General features: G+C 37.7%; 1 protein-coding gene across 9 annotated transcripts in view; it reads left to right on the forward strand.

Annotated features, from left to right (window-relative positions):
* The first annotated feature begins 6746 nt into the window (after positions 1 to 6746).
* Positions 6747 to 19168, forward strand: part of ppip5k1a (diphosphoinositol pentakisphosphate kinase 1a) — a 32412-nt gene continuing 19990 nt past the window's right edge. For all 9 annotated transcript variants that reach the window (XM_086143905.1, XM_086143908.1, XM_086143906.1 and 6 more), the window contains exons 1-15: positions 6747 to 6820; positions 11245 to 11785; positions 13318 to 13513; positions 14536 to 14626; positions 14720 to 14805; positions 15331 to 15485; positions 16254 to 16355; positions 16596 to 16757; positions 16855 to 16976; positions 17078 to 17179; positions 17371 to 17457; positions 17553 to 17628; positions 17731 to 17840; positions 18481 to 18566; positions 18641 to 18766. In XM_086143905.1, coding sequence (XP_086000031.1) covers positions 11642 to 11785; positions 13318 to 13513; positions 14536 to 14626; positions 14720 to 14805; positions 15331 to 15485; positions 16254 to 16355; positions 16596 to 16757; positions 16855 to 16976; positions 17078 to 17179; positions 17371 to 17457; positions 17553 to 17628; positions 17731 to 17840; positions 18481 to 18566; positions 18641 to 18766 — 1645 coding nt within the window. In that variant the 5' untranslated portion in view covers positions 6747 to 6820; positions 11245 to 11641. The remainder of the gene's footprint in view (positions 6821 to 11244; positions 11786 to 13317; positions 13514 to 14535; positions 14627 to 14719; positions 14806 to 15330; positions 15486 to 16253; positions 16356 to 16595; positions 16758 to 16854; positions 16977 to 17077; positions 17180 to 17370; positions 17458 to 17552; positions 17629 to 17730; positions 17841 to 18480; positions 18567 to 18640; positions 18767 to 19168) is intronic.

Below are 19168 nucleotides of genomic sequence, written 5' to 3' on the forward strand. Positions count from 1 at the left end.
CTAAATCATTGCTATAGACGTCTCATTCAACCACATTTTCATTTCTCCAACCTTATAGGCTAATTAGTATTGTCCGAAAAAAAATAAAATGTTGAAACACCCTTTTTAATGTATCATGTTTGAGTTGGAGTTCTTCATCCTGCCTCATGGACCTGCAGGGATTTGTGACAGTGAGTGCTGTAGCTTCCCTGCAGTCCAGAAGTTTGCTCTCTACTGCTGAAAGGATTTTGTTTCAAAATACTTTGGAAAAACATTTGCTGAATACAAAGTGTGTTTTTATTTTCTTGTCTTGTATATGTGAATGGGTGCTGTGCAAAACTGCAGTGCACAATGATAGTGAGGCCAGAGGTGAGGAACAAACTCCTGATACATGCTGCACTATCCATGAAAGGTAGCTGCAATGTATCTTCACCCCCAAGAGATAACAGTATGGTTTCTATTTTGTGAAGGAGCTTTTTCTACAAGTCGAGTTGCCATGGATTTCACAGGGAGAGAAGATGACAGAAAAAAAATAGATATAGATATAGAGTTGCTTCAATAAAAGTTGTGGTTACACATATGCACATCACGATTCAATATTCAATTTAGAGGACATATCTACACTTCTGAAGAACCTCCACATTCTCTTTCTCCCATTATTTCAGCTAATAAAATAAAATAATCTCTCAACTGACCCCAGTCAACAGTACTGTAGATGTCAGAAACTTGATTTGTGTTCAATATGTCACTTTAATATTTTGATTTTGAACGTGTTTGTTAGAAGTTTATTCTGACGGTGTATCTCCCTGCCCATGGTGCCAAATGTCTTTCAACAATGACAGCAAATCTCACCATGGGTAACACATGCACACTCTTTAATCCTGTACATGCTTTTTAAATATTCAAAATTACACAAGACTATCAGTCAATCATCCACTGGCACAATCAATCAAAATAATAATCTAATTACTCCTAAAAGAATATAATGGCTGTAATTCTAGAGCGGCTGCTCTTACTCATTAGAAGGCACAAAGAGGCAAAATTTTAAAATAAGAGAGCAGACATCGCTGAGGTGGAATGCACCAACGTCCACCAACAACATATGGCAGGTTCTTTGTCGACAAGTGACCCAAATGTTCGATTTAAATGTATTTAATGTAACAGAAACAGAAGAGAAAACCACACAACTGTATATTAGAGACATGCTTTACCAAGATGCCATACCAAATTCCTGTTCAAATTCATTTCTAGTAAGGAATTGGAGGAACAATGTTGCTTAATTCTTGTTATTAGATATTTGTCTTTTCATGTCAAATGCTTCATTATCTGTCTCACTCTTTACTTTCAGTTTGTGTCAGTTCATTTTGTCTAGTTTTACAGTTTGAAACTTTAACACATTACCTTTTTTATTTTACTGCTGCATAATTAAACTTCTAATTATACTTATTCAGATAATACTTTAAATAATTATTTTTAAGCTTTGACTAATTAATTTCTTAACAATATCATGTTTGCTGCTGGGCCTTTCTTTCTTGGTATTCCTGGATCTCTGCTCCTCCTTTCTGACCAATTAGTTGGTATTTCTGGAACTTCCTTAAAGTGGTTGACAAACAGAAGTTTCTCACTGTTCTTTCTTTGGATCAGTGGATATCTGATGAATGTGATGTTCATCAGAGTTCTGTTCTGGGTCTAATCTTCCTCATTTTATATACACTGTATATGCACTTCCTTTTTGATAGCTCAGTAACCATTATAGCACAGTCTTCTATAAGCGTTATTTGGTTAAATTTTTCCTTCAATGCCATTCACTTAAAAAACTGTTCAGTACAAAGATGTGATTACGGTGTTTTGATAAATTAGAAATTGGATATACTTTCTCCAACAGAATTTTAGAAAATACAAAATGCAGTTTTGAATTGCTCCATATTTATTTCTAAACATCCAGTTGTCCATGCGTTTGTTTTTTTTTTTTATTTTATTTCATCCTTTATCATTAATATTTTTTTGCTTCATTCCACTGCTGGGAGGTTTATATAATATGATCATATATAATAAGTTGTTTGTACCCGTTTTTACCTGGCAGTCTATTAGCTCACAAATAAGGTACATTTTGGTCGACATGAACATACACATTACTGTGCCCTATGTGCCCTGTGCTCTATTTAAATTTTGAAATGCTTCTATACATTTCAAAATTTTAGATTATCAAGATTTGTGTTCTTTTTATTAAATGTGTATTTATCTTACATATCTTTCATAACTTTTCAAATAGAGAACTTTCTAATGTATAATTACATGATATGAAATAGAAGCAAGAACTTTATTGTCACATTCAGTCATACATAGAGCACAACATAAGCTAAATTTAGGTTTCAGCCCCTGTGCAGCACCAGGGGAGCAATAAGTGGTTCAGTGTCTTGCTCAACAACACTCGGAAAGGCTTATAGGAGCCAGGAATCAAATGAGGAATGTTCAGTTCCAAGGACAACCACACTAACCCCCTGAGCCATGCCGCCCAAAGTTCTTTCTGATATAGATACCGCACTTCCAAATTCTCTCATGATTTCTAACTATTTCTGAACAAGCAGTTTTCTTTCCCAACAGAAATGCCAGGTAATGCCGACTTGGTCCTTGGTCTTTCATATCTTCTCGTGTTATCAAATTGAAGTTCTCATTAAGCTATTCTTGACTACTGACTCTAATAAATGCCAAAGGAAGTCTGTTGTTTCTGAACAACAAGACTTTTATGTTCTAAGGTTTTTGACCTTCATCCACAAGGTTTCCAAGACATTAAAGGGGTGAAAACATGAAAGTTCCTGAAAGAACTTTGCTGATTATGCCAATCAGAAGTACACGCCAGTGTGTTTCTGTGCTTGTCTTCTTTCCTCTACGGCAGTGAGGAACTGTACACTTGTTCAAAGTGTTTGTGATGGAACACTGAATCCCTAAGGACAAGTACAGAATGGACTTTGTTCTCACTCAACAGAGCTGGATAGCTGGATTCACAACTAATAACAAGCAACATACCTCGACATTTCCCTCAATGCCCAGAATCATGCAGTGCTGCATAATTTATGTTGTGAAACATGCTTTTGACCTCTGAAAGAAACTTTGTCCACGTTATGCACGATTTCCTGTCACTATAGAGACTTAACAGCGTGAAAAAAAGACATGTCAACAGGTCGCATTGACATAACTCAACCCACCTGGTGCTTGTATGTAAATTTCATGAGAAATTTTGATCGGCACTGATGCTGTTCTAACATTTGAACCACGACTGGAGACCGTTGGAAGATTACACGTCGATGGCACCTTTATTTTGGATTTCAAGGTGAGATCCAAGACTTCATAAAATATAGGAAGAAATTACCATAATGTCTGCAAAAAGTAAAACATTTCAGTTAACATCGTAGCAAAGGGAGTTGGAAAAAAAAGGTCGGAAAATAACGTGTATCCTCTCGGCAGGAGGAATTAGCAGCTGGTAAGAAGAGCCAGCCAAAGTTGGAAACTTTGGCTAATTCTGTTTTAAGAGCAAATGCCGGAAACAAATTCCTGACAGCACCAATCCTGAAAGAAAAGCATTCTGTCCAAAGACACAAAGACTTCAACTGCATCTATAATGAAACTCCTTGTCCTGGTCTGACCTGCGACAGGGTGTTACACTCATCTGGCAAAAGGAAGCCATATGAAGGCAGCAGGCAACGTCTTACCTGCTTTCAAAGGATCTCTGTGAGGGGAGCATGACGTAGTGAAGACAAGCAAGCATTATTTGGTTGAATCAGACCAGAGAATCAGACTACATTTAACTTTTTGCACTTGCAAGAAATATTTTGTCTTGAAAAAGGGTAAAAGCAAAAATCACTCAGAATCACTTTATTCAGTAAATGTACAATGTAAATAGGACTTTGTCTTGGCATTAGACAAGAGGAAAAAAAATGTGTTTTTTAAATACGTTTGCTGTCTTAGAGAGGTATTTCCTTAAGGAGTATAGTTGAAGCCGGCCTGGTGGCAGGTGTGTTAGTGACTGGGTGTGTGCACTGGTCACACTGGTTGCTGTATCTGACAGGCAAGTTGTTTTACTTGGAACATGGAAAGAGGGCAGGGTCACTCTGAAATATGTGACTCAACCCATTACTTACTTAACAAAAAAAAAAAAAAACAGTTGAAGTGGCTGAAACCAACAGAATTACTTTTAGTATTATGTGGTGCAGAAAAACACATAAATGCTTTTGGTAATACTACTACTACTTTTTCCACCATGTAAGTCAAGTCAATGTTTCAGGTCATGAGTCCAAATTATTAATGAATTGAGTGTGTTCACACACAAATCCCACCTTGTACCCTGCCCTGCACCCACCCACACCCACACACACACACACAGACACACCCACACACACACACACACACACACACACACACACACACACACACACACACACACACACACACACACACACACACACAAAATAGTCACAAAAAGGTTGTGATTTAATGAATCTCTCTTCTTCAGTTTAAAACTAACAGACTACAAGTCAATGTTCTGAAAGTATCTAGCGTTTGAATTTTTCAACAGATCACCCAAAAAAAGTAAAAACATATTTCCATATCAAGCCTCGAGTTTCCCTCAGGGTCCATGAAAGGTACAAAACAAGACAATACAGAAACAGAGAAGGAAACCAGAAAAAATTCTGATACCGGTTACCCTGATAACAGGAAAAACAGCATTAATATATAATTGGTCTCAATGAGACTGCCGAGTTATTGACAGAGACGTACTGTACATGTTTAATCTCTTTTATTGATATCTAATACAATTACAACTCCAAGTGTACCACCATTAGTACCATTAGTACAACTACTATTATTAACTAACAATTACTAACAATAATCATCCAGCAAAGTCTGTCTCCATGAACATTTCTTTTGTCAGGTTTTAAGCAGTTGCACTCAGAGAACTGCATTACCTCCTTAAGGTTCAATTCCCCCACATAATTTCTGTCAGAATCATTATTAATGTCAAGTTGGTCAAAACATCAGGTTTTCAAGGCTATTTTTGCTCAGTTCATTATCTCTAATTACTGCTATCTAAAAGAAGAACTGCTCCTTTTTCTATTTCTCTTCTCCCTCTTACCTTTTGCATCCTACCTCTCAGGGTTGATAAGCATGTTGAGGAGGGCCTTTCACCTTGTCATGCAAAGCTGAAAGCTATGATGGTTTCCCTTTGGTATGATGGGTTATGATGGTGGAGGAGCAAAGGTCATTTGGGGGCTTTCCCTATTCCTATGAAAGATGTGGTGTCAAAGGTGATGTCATAGAGGTACGTGTACAGCATGTGAATGATGCATATAACATAAGATGAACATGTTTTTATTTTACATCAAGACGGCAGAGAAAAAGGCAACTGTTTTTTTCAGCGTTAAAAATGATTACTGTATGAATCATTTTTATTTGGGCAAATAAACACATCCTTTTCAGAGAACACCGTTTTATCTTAATAGCTTATTTTACATGGGATTTTCCCTGGAGGGGTCGCCACAGCTAATCGACCTCTTCCATATAACCCTATTCTCTGTATCCTCTTTTCTCACACCAACTAACTTAATTTCCTCTTTCACTACTTCCATAAATTTTCTCTTTGGTCTTTCTCTAGAACTCTTGCCTGGCAATTCCAAACCCAGCATTTTACCGATATATTCACTATTCCTCCTCTGTGCATGACTGAACCATCTCAGTCTGGCTTCTCTGACCTTCTCTCCAAAACATCTGACATGCGCTGTCCATCTGATTGACTCATTCCTGCTTCGATCCATCCTGGTCACTCCCACGAAGAACCTCAGCTTCTTCATCTCTGCTACCTCCAGCTGTGCTTCCCGTCTTCTCTTCAGTGCAACCATACAGCACTGTTCTCACAACTGTCTTGTACTCTTTTCCTTTCGTTCTCGCTGATATTCTTTGATTGCATAGTACCCCTGACACTTTGTTCCACATATTCCAACCTGCTTGAATCCACTTCTTTACCTCATTTGCACACTTTCCATTGCCCTGGACTGCTGACCTTCCTTCTCCGTATCATGTCAACCAAGTCTCTGGCTTTTCCTGTCAAAGTTACAGCATTCAAAGGCCCTTCTCTCAGTCCCAGGCTCTTGCCGTTCATCTACTCTCTCTACTTCCTAACACGCCTTCCTCATGTCATTCTTCGACCCACAGTAGCCAAGTTTCCATTGGTACCCTGTAGGTTATCGCACCAATGGCAGTTGTTAAACTGGGCCTCGACCGTTCTTTTATCAGATTCCCAAGTTTAATTCGCTGATTTGGTTTTGCATAACTTTTTCACCTAATTTCCTTCATGACCCAACCCTCTGTATTTATCGGGGCTTGGGACCAGCTCAGCGAGACATTGGCTTGTGTCCCCATGAGGCTGCGTTTATTTAATCTTTACATCTGATTAGATTAATTTTGAATATTTAAGCATTCTCAATATCATATCAATAATTGTCCCTTTTTAGAAAGTTTCTTTTACCAATTAATTTAACAATGTCTTAATTTAGCTATCTTTACTTGTGGCGTGGTAACGCGGACACTGGAGGCCGCTAATGCGCCTTCCTAAATGCGGATCTTCCACCCAGAAGAGGGCGTGGATATTATTGTGCCCCCATGGACTTTGCTAGCTGCTTATTGGTCCGTAGATCGTCACATACCGCCTCCCCTCTGTGATTGGTTCTCTTGAAAGTTGGGTTTCCGTGCGTCATACGTCAGCCCAAAAAGTAAGATTGGTTACACATGCAAACTGTCAAGAGAGGAAGCGAATTGATGGCAGCAATGCAAACCTACCAGTTGTACTGTGAGTTGATCGCTTTTCTCACGCTCTCAGCCTAAAATATCGTTGACAAGCCACCGGTCTCCCCTACTGAAATGACGCACATATTTGATATTGTATTCAAATACAAACAAAATGGCTCTGGGAGATTTGTTTACATTGCTTAAGCAGCCAAGGTCCGGTATTAGTTGGACGCTAGCGTTAGCTAGCTTTGCCTCACTGCTAATTTGACGTAAACCGACCCGTTTTCTTCAAACGATTGGTTAATGGCGATTTAATAAGCTGGCTTTACGTGTCACCTGGGATTAGTTTTAAATGTTGACGACTGTATTTATAGTCACTGGCTATTAATTCACTTGACGTTTTTTCATCACAATGTTACACAATTTCATTGCTAAAATTTGATTTGATATTATCTCTTCCGACCTTCTCTAATACAAGAATCGTGTGCTCTCTTTTCTGTGATGGCCGTCTCACGTCGTATAGCAACCTTCAAGCAGTCTATTTGCGATATCAAATTGGCAAGGGGGTTTGTAGTTTATAAAACATTCGTTGTATAAGATAGAACATTGGAAACCCCATGATGACTTTATTTGTCAGCCAAGTTCAGTCACACTGCACAAGCGATATTTGTTCTGTAATGGGGCGAAATATTAGCAACCTGAAGATATGGCAGTGCAATACAGACAAAAAAGCTCTATTCATTATATTATTGTACACATTTTTTTTGTAAATAGCTTAATAAATGATCTGCCTTAAGCTCAGGTTGCATCATGATGACTTGGGTATATGTTATTGTAGTTAAGACAATTGACAAGAGTGCCTTATCCTTTTGACACTAAACGATGTAAGACAGAATGGTGATAGACATGATAAAACAACATCTCTATTTTTTCTCCGACCAACAGAGTCATATAACATTGCAGTGCTTCCATGTAATGTCGAAGGGCCTCCTGTCTTTTCGGAGACCTTGATAGAGCTTACCCTTCACATTTACAAAGATAGGAGAGAGACAAGCAAATTATACAGACGAGGGAGCGAGAGTGAGACAGTCGAGGACATTGTTCATACAGGATGGATCAAGGGCTAATACATCTGCAATTGTCTGGGAGGGAAGCGTGTTGGTTCATAGCCTGTGGTTACTACAGAAACCAGACAAGCATCAGAACATTGTAAACATGAAATTTATGAGCAGCAAATAGCAGCCAATGAGATGATCTTAAAAGTAAAAGACTTTTCATGGCCATGTCGATACTAAAAATAGATAGTGAGGTATCCACATCCATTCTATTACAGCACTGTGGCAGTAATATAGCTCCTCTTTAGTGAGTCATGTCAATTTTGTGTTGTTGGATTTCCATGTGTTTTTTAACTTTGTGACAAACAGCAAAGTTGTTCTCAAAGAGAATATGTCTGAATGCTATCAGTTGTGATGAAAAATCCCAATATTTGATTTTAAAAGTCATCAAAAGTACCTGAAAGGTCAGCCATTGAAGGAAACCATTGATAGAAAGAGATTATTTCAGTTGAACATTAGAACCCTAAATGTGCCTTTCTGGATACTAAAATCACTCTTTATGCTGCCACGTAGTAGTGTCAACCCTAAACTCCAATCAAAGCATGGCAAAATTTTCATGGCAAAAGAGAGAACAGTGCAGATAGGCCCGTTTTGCAGACAATCCAAGAGCATAAATTGAATTTAGCATTGTCATTGAATTATGACAATATTTTGTCTTTTTTTAAACAAGAGGGTCTTTGGTGTTAAATAATATTCAACAATGTTGGGCTCAAAAAGAAAGAGTACAGCTTCATTAATCCCTTTGAAAACACAATAGACTATTAAACTGGGGGAGTAATCAAAAGCTAAAAAAGATCTTGTGTCTAATTTCATTCAAATCAAATTATTTCAAAGCATCCGTGCCAAACAAAACTTATTGAGTTTCACATTTGAACTTAGTGGGTTTCACATCTAAACTCTCTTGACCTCAGAAAACTTACGATGGGATCTGCTCTCATGTCGAAGTTTTAACCAAAGGGATGTTGCATAATCTCTATTCCCATCCTTAGAAAATGATTTCCCTTGGCCATGTTTGTAATACCTTAAGGGGTTGTCGCAGTTGTCTCAATTGGCTCAAATTTCACTTCATGAAACATGGTAGGAATAGTTTTTATAGTGAATATATCAGTCAAGGTACTATTTCAGTCAGATATATCATAGAATCTAGTGTCCCATACAGCTAATTGTCTTAGTCGCTATAAAAATGTTTCAACATGTTTTTGTCTTGTGTGCATTACATTATCTTTATCAGTTTTGTTTTTGTTATACCTAAAATTATTAATCCTCTCTCATATTGTCATATCTGTGATTTGGGTAAAGTGTAACATGTGCCAAAAGTTACTACTCCGGTCAGGTTCTGGTTATAGGTTTTCTGTTGCCAGTATTGATCAAAATTAATATTGCTGCTGTTCTCAATAAACATTTACTCCTCTTCATGTGTCTACACTGTAACAAAAGATTTGTGTAATAAATCCAGATAATGATCACATCACCCCTTGTTTCCATAGTTACATACAACTGCTGTCTTGACCAACATTCAACCATGATCTGTAAAGAATACCCGTTAAATTGAAAGAGAATTTCCCTCAAGAATAGCTTTTATCTACAATGTCAATTACCATTCACAAGTCCAACACTTTCTTTTTATCGTCATTACATTTGTTGGTAATTGTGAACTTCCAACAAATGAAAATTTAAAGTTTGAATTTGTATATTTAAATTAGGCTGTTTTATTGTAGTCTAATTGAAGAAGGACCTAATAGTCCAGACAAAAAATGTGCCCATTCAGTCAATCTCTTAGCTATTTGGAATTTTAGTGGGCTTCTAAACATTCTTGTCCTTTTGTAACCTCATTTCGGTTCCCTTAGTCTGAGAGCCTTAGGGCTGGTTTATTGTCTTACTGGAACCCCCTTGATACTGTTTATAGTGATAACCATACTATCCACTGTAAATAGTCTGTCGACCTGAAAGCAACTATGCTTGTCATGGAACTGTTTTGTTTTTCAGTTGGGCTTCCTAGAGCCTACCAGAGTGTCTAGTGTTTGTGGTTTCTTTGCCTTGTGATGTGGAGTGCTGGCTGTTTTGTGTCTTGGACCAGTGCCCATGCTGTTTTGCAGCTGCTGGCTGCCCTGAGTTAAATGTGCAACATTATAAAATGTGCAAGATGTAATTATGGCTCAAGCATGCCTCTACCTGCTCTGAAAGCCATGCTATTGTATCTTTGATATTCATGAACCGTATGGCTTTTTTTGTCAGAGGATATGACAGGTAGAAACATCTGCATTGCTTGGGTAAATTAGGTGCTTTCAAAACAAAATTTCTCATGGAATTTTAGCTGTCCATAAAATCTTAATCTATTTAATCTTAAAAGATAGGACTGGAACAAATCATTTAATGAGCATTATTATTCATAAAAAAATATATAATTGTACATTTGATGAGGGAATCTTTAGATTGGAGTCATTTCATCATTTGAGGTGACTTCGTTAGAAATGACAGAAACTTGCCGTTTTTTAAAGTGGTAGTAATCAACTATCAATTATGTATTAGTTATAGTTCGGCAAATACGCTGTATAGTAGGCACCTTTATCTTCCTTCTTAGCCCGGAAACTAACTGCTACACCATGTTAAAAGAGTGGTCAAATGGGATTAAGCAGATTTAGAAATCACTCTATGTCTCCTGGCTATTTCTAATCCAAACTTGTTACTAAAACCACCTCTACAACAGACCCTCAGATGAGGCCATCCCTACATAACAGGATTATCACCATGTCTTAATTAAACCTAATGTTCTGTGCTCCCTGAGTCTCATCTCATCACCCTTTATTATAAGATCTGATGATGTGATGTCAACAACTGCAAAGTGACATCACAACTTTTTAGCTTCTTCACAGTACCTTCATACCACGCTGCTGTGACAACACATCATAGGCTCAGTCCCTCACAGACTTCGTATATTAATATGCAGTAAAAAGGTGCAGGCTGAGTCAGTAAGTGCTAATGAACTTGATAGATGACTTTGAAAAAAGGAACACTGGGGTAAATACTTTATCCTAAAACACAAATAGAGGGTTTTAATATTGCACTTCCATGAATGCAAACTGCCCAAGACCTAAGATCATTTATCCTGACTTGATAAACCTTGTCTTGAACAAAATCAGAAAAATACAGTTGTGCTATTTACCAAAATCATCTTTTTAGCAAGAGTGGTTGTTCCTTGTTCACCTGTTTGTTGAAACACAGATGCTGGCTTGTTAGTCTTTCCAAATTAGTAAAATACCACATTAAAAACACACATTGATGGGGATGTATTTTTCATTTTTGCATATGTACAGTGAATCAGGGAGCAAATTTGCTGAAATACCATGTGTCCTTGTTATTTTTCTTTCAGAACATTCAACCTTACATCAAAATGGAAGAAGCTGTCAAAACTGTCAACAGATAATTGGAGTTGCAGTGACCCTCCTGCTTAAGACGCTTTAGAAACAAGCCTGTTATTTTCTGCTTACATTTGCTGAATGAAGAATGAGAAACCTTAATAACAACATTGTAGAGGACTGAACAGCATTGTCATTTTTCCCAGACCTTAAACTGTGAGCCTTGCTCATCCATCTCAGTCTAGTTGTCAGCTTTGTACTCCTTCAACAACGGGCCTTGTGATTCAGACCAGGCAGAGTTGATCTGTGCCTCTCCCCTGGCCTCGTGCCCTTCCATCGGCGGCCCGCTCCGGCAGTGTGTTGGTGTACGATGGTGCGGTGGGATGCTGTGGGCTGCAGTGGGGGACTGTGATGTCAGAGTCCAGCAGCCCGGGTGAGAGCCGGCGTGGCGCTCCCAGATTCTTCGTGGGCTGCGAGGACGATGAGAGCGAGGTCTTGGAGGACAGCATGAGGACTGACATGGAGCTGTATGAGGACGACGAGGACACAGACTCGGTGGGAAGCCTTTGTCAAACAACAATACTTCTCACATATCAGTTCATTTAACTTTTCAGTGACTAGAGATATGGAAGAATTCAAACTCTGACATTAAAACTGGGACTGGGAAGTTCTTTCTATGTGATTTTTAAAATTAATAAAATTGGGATACATAATTTTAATGTCAAACATCATTCATACTACTGTTGCATAAGAAAAAAATAAACAGCATCTAATTTCAACACGATGCTGTTGAATATTCTTTCAAAGAAACTTGTGGCATAACTCAATTTTACGTAAATACAATGGACTGAACATCAGACATGAATAAACTAATTTCAGTATGACAGCTTGAAAATCATTATTGACTCATAAAAGTGTGGAGCTTTCAAATCTGTCACATAAAAGAAATTAGAATGACTGATAACCCAGATTTATCCACTAAATCAAAAAAACGTAGTCTTTAAAAACATAGGATTTCTATGACCTATTTACTGATAATGAATGGAGGCTTCAAACATTTCAGTTGCAGTTATAACATGCAGAGCTTCTTTATATATGAAATATGTTGTTATTGAAGAAACTGGGACTTGAGAATCAGTTGTTACATTTTCAAAAAAAATCGAGGCATTTTAATTTTCCATTATCATTACAATTGGACACATTGTTGAGTTTGTCAGATTAAAACCTGATAGACAAATATTTATGTTGACTGTGTCGCAGGGAAGCGTCATGATTTGCAATAAACACGTGCACAGAACAAATCAACTACTTAACAAAAGCGGGTCTTTTTCTTGCACCAGCATAAGAAATTCTAGAGGCAGGCTCCAGCAACCCTGGCTCTGAGTGCAGGACAGATAATGGGTTGATTTATTTTGCTTTTGTTTTTAATGGAATTGTAGGTAATTTCCTGTCAATTTTAGCCAATGCATTGCTGATGTTAGTGAATTGATGTAATCATTATATAATGTATGAGGGAAAATTGTAAATTAGCAAAGAACAGCCATTAACAACAGCCTGGACTTTGGACAGAGATCAATGTGTGACAGTAAATGATATCTCACAATTTTTAGCAAGAAAAATATGTTATTATCGTTTCAGAATATTATAAAATTCCAGATCTCACAGTTCCACAATCAACTGAGCCTCCTGAGCAGCATTTCATAGTCTTATGATTATACAAAACAAATTAAAAAGAAAATTCAGAAAAATAAACAGATTTGTGAAATGGTTTTAGCTCTATTGTTGTTTAAATGCCTGAGTTTGAGGCAAAATTATTAGAACAACACAGACTACTGGTAAATTGATCTTTTTATGCTTCCAAAACCAATTGAACAGGAAGTGCATGTAATATTTTCTTTGTTAACATGCTATCAAGGTGGCTCATAGTGGTGTTATTCTTCATACACTACAGCCATCTTTCTGTTGTTAATATGCATTGCCATTTTTCTTCCTAATTTTTGCCATGCCATGCTTTCACGGTTTTATGGAACAAAGCTAATGGTTCTTGTGCACTAAACATGTAATTGAAATGTTTTCTCCTTTTTCAGCCCCCGGAGCGACAAATCATGGTGGGGATATGCTGCATGATGAAAAAGTCCAAGTCCAAACCAATGACCCAGATCCTGGAGAGGCTGTGCAGATTTGAGTACATCACAGTGGTCATCTTTCCAGAGGACGTAATTCTCAATGAGCCTGTAGACAAATGGCCTCTTTGTGACTGCCTCATCTCCTTCCACTCCAAGGGTATGACTAGGTTCTTGAAAGAAATTCACAAAAAATTTTAACTTTTTGGTATGCCTCAAGCCACAGACTGTATCCTGACAGTATAGTTCTGGAAGTAGTGATAACAACAATCAGTAATCACTGACTTTGATTCTTTCTTCATTGTGACTGGCTGTTTCAACTACCCGTACCAACTTTAAACGTTACACATCACCTTAGCTGTTGGGCTGTTTACACACTGCTCACAGTTGATGGTCTAGTATGTCAGCATTTTGTCTACTGTACTAGAAAAGCACATGATTTCTGAAGATATTGTAAATCTAATCATGTGATGTGCAAATTCTATATAACAGATATTTAGTAGATGTTAAATAATGTAGATAACCTCAAGGCAGGTCACCAAAGTCAAGTTAGAATAGCGACAGTTTTGTAGTTTTTTCCTCTGCTGTCCCAAGGTGGGCTTGAAGCAGTCAAGATGGGACAGAGTTTTTAAGTGATGTTAATGGATTCTAAAATGCGAATTAGTTATTGACAATAAAAGTTATTTTGGTGCATTGAAAATTGCTTTCATTATAATATTTTTTTTCTTTTGTCCTTTTCCTCAATATCTATTCCAGAGAAGATTATACATGTTAGTTTTACATGTAACTGAATTCATTCACTTTGGGAATTTAATCTCTTTGATATTGCTTCATTTCAAATGTATTGTGGTGTATTGCAGAGGAAGACTCAAAAAAACTGGTAGTGCTGTAATTGTACACCATACTGTATTTCCCCCTACAACCAGTAGTGTATGATCTGACCGCACAAGATCCAAACTCACCCCTGAAGTGGGCAAGAGACGAATGAATGGGAATGCAGTGTTCTGGTATCTAAACATAACATACAGTTCTGAGTAGAGGGTACATGATAGGTATTTTTGTGAGACAGCTGGTTACCTACAACAAATTAATTTTCTCATCTTGATGAGTGTCTATATTTTAAAATTTCTGTTCTAATGAGCTGTTATGAAATGATTTATTGAGTCAACTATTGTAACCTAGGATTCCCGCTGGATAAGGCAGTGAGCTATGCCAAACTCAGAAACCCACTGCTCATCAATGACCTAAACATGCAGTACTACATCCAGGACAGGTATGTCTCATTTACCACAGATTTCCATCATTTGAATTTTTAATGTAATGCAAAGCATTGTTTTTATATTAAGTTTTTTTGATTTCCTGATAGGAGGGAGGTTTATCGTATCCTACAGGAGGAAGGAATCGACCTGCCACGTTATGCTGTGCTAAACCGTGACCCAGATAATCCAGATGGTCAGTCTGCTATTCATACAAACGAGTCAGCTTTTTTGGGGCTGCAGTTGACACATAACTAAGGACAATGCAAAGTAGACCCTTATTATAATGTGATTAAGGAAAGACTTCTAAAACAAAACAGCCACTGTTTGCAACATTCAGATTAAGACCACGCTGGTTTCATTTAACTTTGATGATAAATATAGTATCAAATGTGAAGCACTTGCAAGTGCACTATAATTTGATGTGATACTGTTACCTAGGGACAGACCCTAGAGTCTAGGGTCTGTCATCAGTCTAAGGCCTAGACTGATGAGTTAACTGATCTAATGATCTTTTAGGTCTCTGACTTCTTTGGCATTACTTACTTAACACAACTACAATGCCAGAACGTTGAAAGTTCAGAGCAGTTTTAAATGTCTTCGTGTGTGTGTGTGTGTGTGTGTGTGTGCGTGTGTGTGCGTGTGTGCGTGCGTGCGCGCGTGCGTGCGTGTGTGTGCGTGTCTGTCTGTCTGTCTCTTTCTCTCTCTTTCTCTCTCTCAGAGTGCAACCTAGTGGAAGGAGAGGACCATGTGGAGGTAAATGGAGAGATATTCCAAAAGCCTTTTGTTGAGAAGCCTGTCTGCGCTGAGGACCACAATGTCTACATCTACTACCCAACTTCTGCAGGTGGAGGCAGTCAGCGCCTCTTCAGAAAGGTCCTTAATTTTCCTACATGGGCTTCCCAGATCACAGAGACAATCATTATCAAAGATTTCAAACTTCCAGCTGAAAAATGTTCAATCACAGATTGATGTTACTGTTACTTTACCATGGAGCCAACGATATGACCTGCTATAATCCACATCAGTGTAGGTCTTGTTATAGTAGCAATGGCTCACTTTAACCACTAGAGAGTGTCTGAAAGTGTTGACATTTTTTAATCTATGTTTTTTTATATTTTTTAGTAGCACGCCATAGACACTGGAGCTCTGTTAAAATTCTGGATTCAACCTTTAACATAAATTGTAGCTAACACAGATCGTCTGGGCATTTTAAATTTGTATTCTGCTTGTTAAGGCACAATATAGTATAAAACTGTCATGCCTCTGTAAATACATTCAGTGTGTACCTCTACACAAGCAGCTAGAATAGTGCGGATTATTTGGGAGTTGAAGCAGACAAATATTAACCCCTCAACTGCAGTTGGGAAGAAATAACAAAAATGTTGTGTTTCACATCTCTGTAGACTTGGACTTTGATGTGATCTGGTATTTTGAACTTAAGCACCCTCCCCTCTCATCAAAGTGAATCTTTGTGTGCATTTCAATGCCTGAGATGATATAAATCAGTCACAGTATTTCCAAATATGGAAAGGCAGGCTTTGTGGGCAGACATTTGAAATATCGACTTCTTGTCATATCATTAAACTGTTTCTGCATAACACTTTTGTTTTACAAATTTGTATTTTCTTGTCTGACATTTAGATTGGGAGTAGGAGCAGTGTGTACTCACCAGAGAGCAATGTGAGAAAAACCGGCTCTTACATCTATGAGGAGTTTATGCCAACAGATGGCACTGATGTAAAGGTACATGATTTATTAATGGAATGTTTAAAAAAAGAATACAATAAATTTTTTTTTTTTTTCAAAATTTTCCCATATACTTTGCATACTGCTGTTAAGTTTCATGCTTCCGAGACTCCTGGGATGAAAACCTTTTAAAAATCTTGGAACTATTCAACATTATTTAGTATTTCAGTCTTTTCTTAGTAAGGGAATAACAAAATGATTTTTTGTGGATATGTGTGTGTTCTCTCGCCCCCTTAGGTTTATACTGTGGGGCCTGACTATGCTCATGCTGAGGCCCGAAAGTCCCCTGCTTTAGATGGGAAGGTTGAGAGAGACAGTGAGGGAAAGGAGGTCCGTTACCCTGTCATGCTATCTGCCATGGAGAAACTGGTGGCCCGTAAAGTCTGTCTGGCTTTTAAGGTGAGCAGAGGTATTTCTTTACTATACTGTGGTTTGTAACAATTTGTATCTGCCTTCATTGTATTCTATGCTTGATGCTTTCTCAACATTACTGCAGCAAACTGTTTGTGGCTTTGACCTTCTCCGAGCCAATGGACATTCTTATGTTTGTGATGTCAATGGCTTCAGCTTTGTGAAGAACTCAATGAAATACTATGATGACTGTGCAAAGATCCTTGGGTACTGCCATAATTTTCTTTTTCATTTGTTCTCTACAAGTCTTTTTCCTGCTGTGATTATTATTTTTTTCTAATTTTCAATGTCTCTTGATGGTGCTTTAGGAATATTGTGATGCGTGAGCTAGCCCCTCAGTTTCAGATTCCCTGGTCAATCCCTACTGAGGCTGAGGACATCCCTATTGTCCCCACCACCTCTGGAACCATGTGAGTAAACAAACAAAATTCACTGTAAATTAACAATGGTAATTTTGACAAGTTTATCAGTTAAACATTAGTTTTGTTGAAATGGATGGCCATGATGAATGGATGATGGGTCAGTTAAAGTTGTGTGTTTATTGTAGTCTGAACTCCTATGTATTAGAAGTTTTATTTATGAGATAAAATTGGACCCTCAGGATGGAACTGCGCTGCGTCATTGCAATCATTCGACATGGAGACCGTACACCCAAACAGAAGATGAAGATGGAAGTTCGCAACCCTATGTTGGTCATGTTTTTATCCTAACCATCCTTATTACTAAAACTCAAGATTTAATTTTTTTCTAACCATTTCAAGTATTTTTTCAATATTCCTGCAGGTTCTTTGACCTGTTTGAGAAATATGGAGGATACAAAACTGGGAAATTAAAACTGAAGAAGCCAAAGCAACTGCAGGTAATGAATCAGACTAACAGCAGTTGTGTTATTTCAAGAACAATCTTGCATCTTTTCCAAGTTGTAAGTAGGGTCACTGAAAGCTTATTTGAAACTCAACAGGAGGTGCTGGACATCACACGGCAGTTATTAGCAGAACTGGGACAGCACAATGACTGTGAGATAGAGGAGAAGAAGTCCAAACTGGAACAGCTGAAGACTGTCTTAGAAATGTAAGTGACTGGGTTTCGTGTAAAACATTTTGTCCCCAAACTCAAATCTTTCCAGCAAATTATTCTTAACTTTTGTAAAAAAAACTTTATTAGTTTATTTAGAATGAAAGCAGCAGAGCAATACACTAATGGTTATTAAAGTTTTAAAGATGATTTGGCAGTGGCTCCAGATGTCACACTCACGATTTGTAATTCAGATTTTGTAGTTACTTTGATTTTAACTAATGCAATTAATGTAGTATCTGGTTAGTTGTGATTAATCAGATGTCATGTACACATTATTAATAGCTCAAGTGGAGTAGTTTTTAAGCCCACTTTTATTTTTGAATCCTTGCATATGTCAGGGTAATCAGAAACTTTTCTGAAAGAGAATGCCTTGGATGATGATGGTAAAATCACATCTAATATAATAAAACATGAAACACCTTTTACTGCCTTTTTTACTGAAACACCTTTTGTCAGAGAACTTTATTTATCCCAGATGCTTTCTTATCCTATCCTGTGTCAAATCTGCTATTTCGTAATCTGTAAAGATTAATTTACCGCCCCTTTATTTTCAGCATTATTCTGTATTTGGTAATAAGTCATGATTGAACAGTGATTTTAATTCTAGCTCTGTAATAAATGTCTTCTTATCAAGGTATGGCCACTTCTCGGGGATCAACAGAAAAGTCCAGCTAACTTACTTACCCCATGGGCAGCCCAAAACATCAAGTGAAGAGGAGGGTAGGATAAAAACCAAAGTAAATTCTTTAACCCCTCAATCTGTATGACCAGACTTATGTGTTCCTGATTTCCAGACACACGTAAAGAAGGCCCATCTCTGTTGCTGGTGTTGAAGTGGGGCGGAGAGCTAACTCCTGCTGGCAGAGTGCAGGCGGAGGAACTGGGAAGGGCCTTTCGCTGTATGTACCCTGGAGGACAAGGTGAGACACAAACAGTAGCACTTTACGCATATTTGAAAGATCCTACTGTTTTAGATTCATTTAAGAGTGTTATATTATTTATATATATATATAGATTTATATATAAATCACTTCAAGCATCAACAACATGGAAACTTTTAGACTAGTGGTAGCCATCATGTTCACCTTGCCCACAGCAGTTCTTAAGTAAAAAGATTTTTGTCAAAACACTGATGGTTACACAGACTGACCAATTCTTTATCAAAAACAATACCAGTCCTTTTTCTCATAAAGTCTATCCTTGGATTCTAGTGGTTATCAGTTCAACCCTTTCGCCAATTAGTCACTGAATGTTCTTGAGAGTACTTTGATTATTCAACCAGAAGGGCATGCAAAGCGAAAATACTAGTTATTGTCCAGTAA

This window comes from Fistularia commersonii, chromosome 3 (assembly GCF_037954325.1).
Source record: "Fistularia commersonii isolate RoL2024-O1a breed Wild chromosome 3, RoL_Fcom_v1.0, whole genome shotgun sequence".
Lineage (NCBI taxonomy): Eukaryota > Metazoa > Chordata > Actinopteri > Syngnathiformes > Fistulariidae > Fistularia > Fistularia commersonii.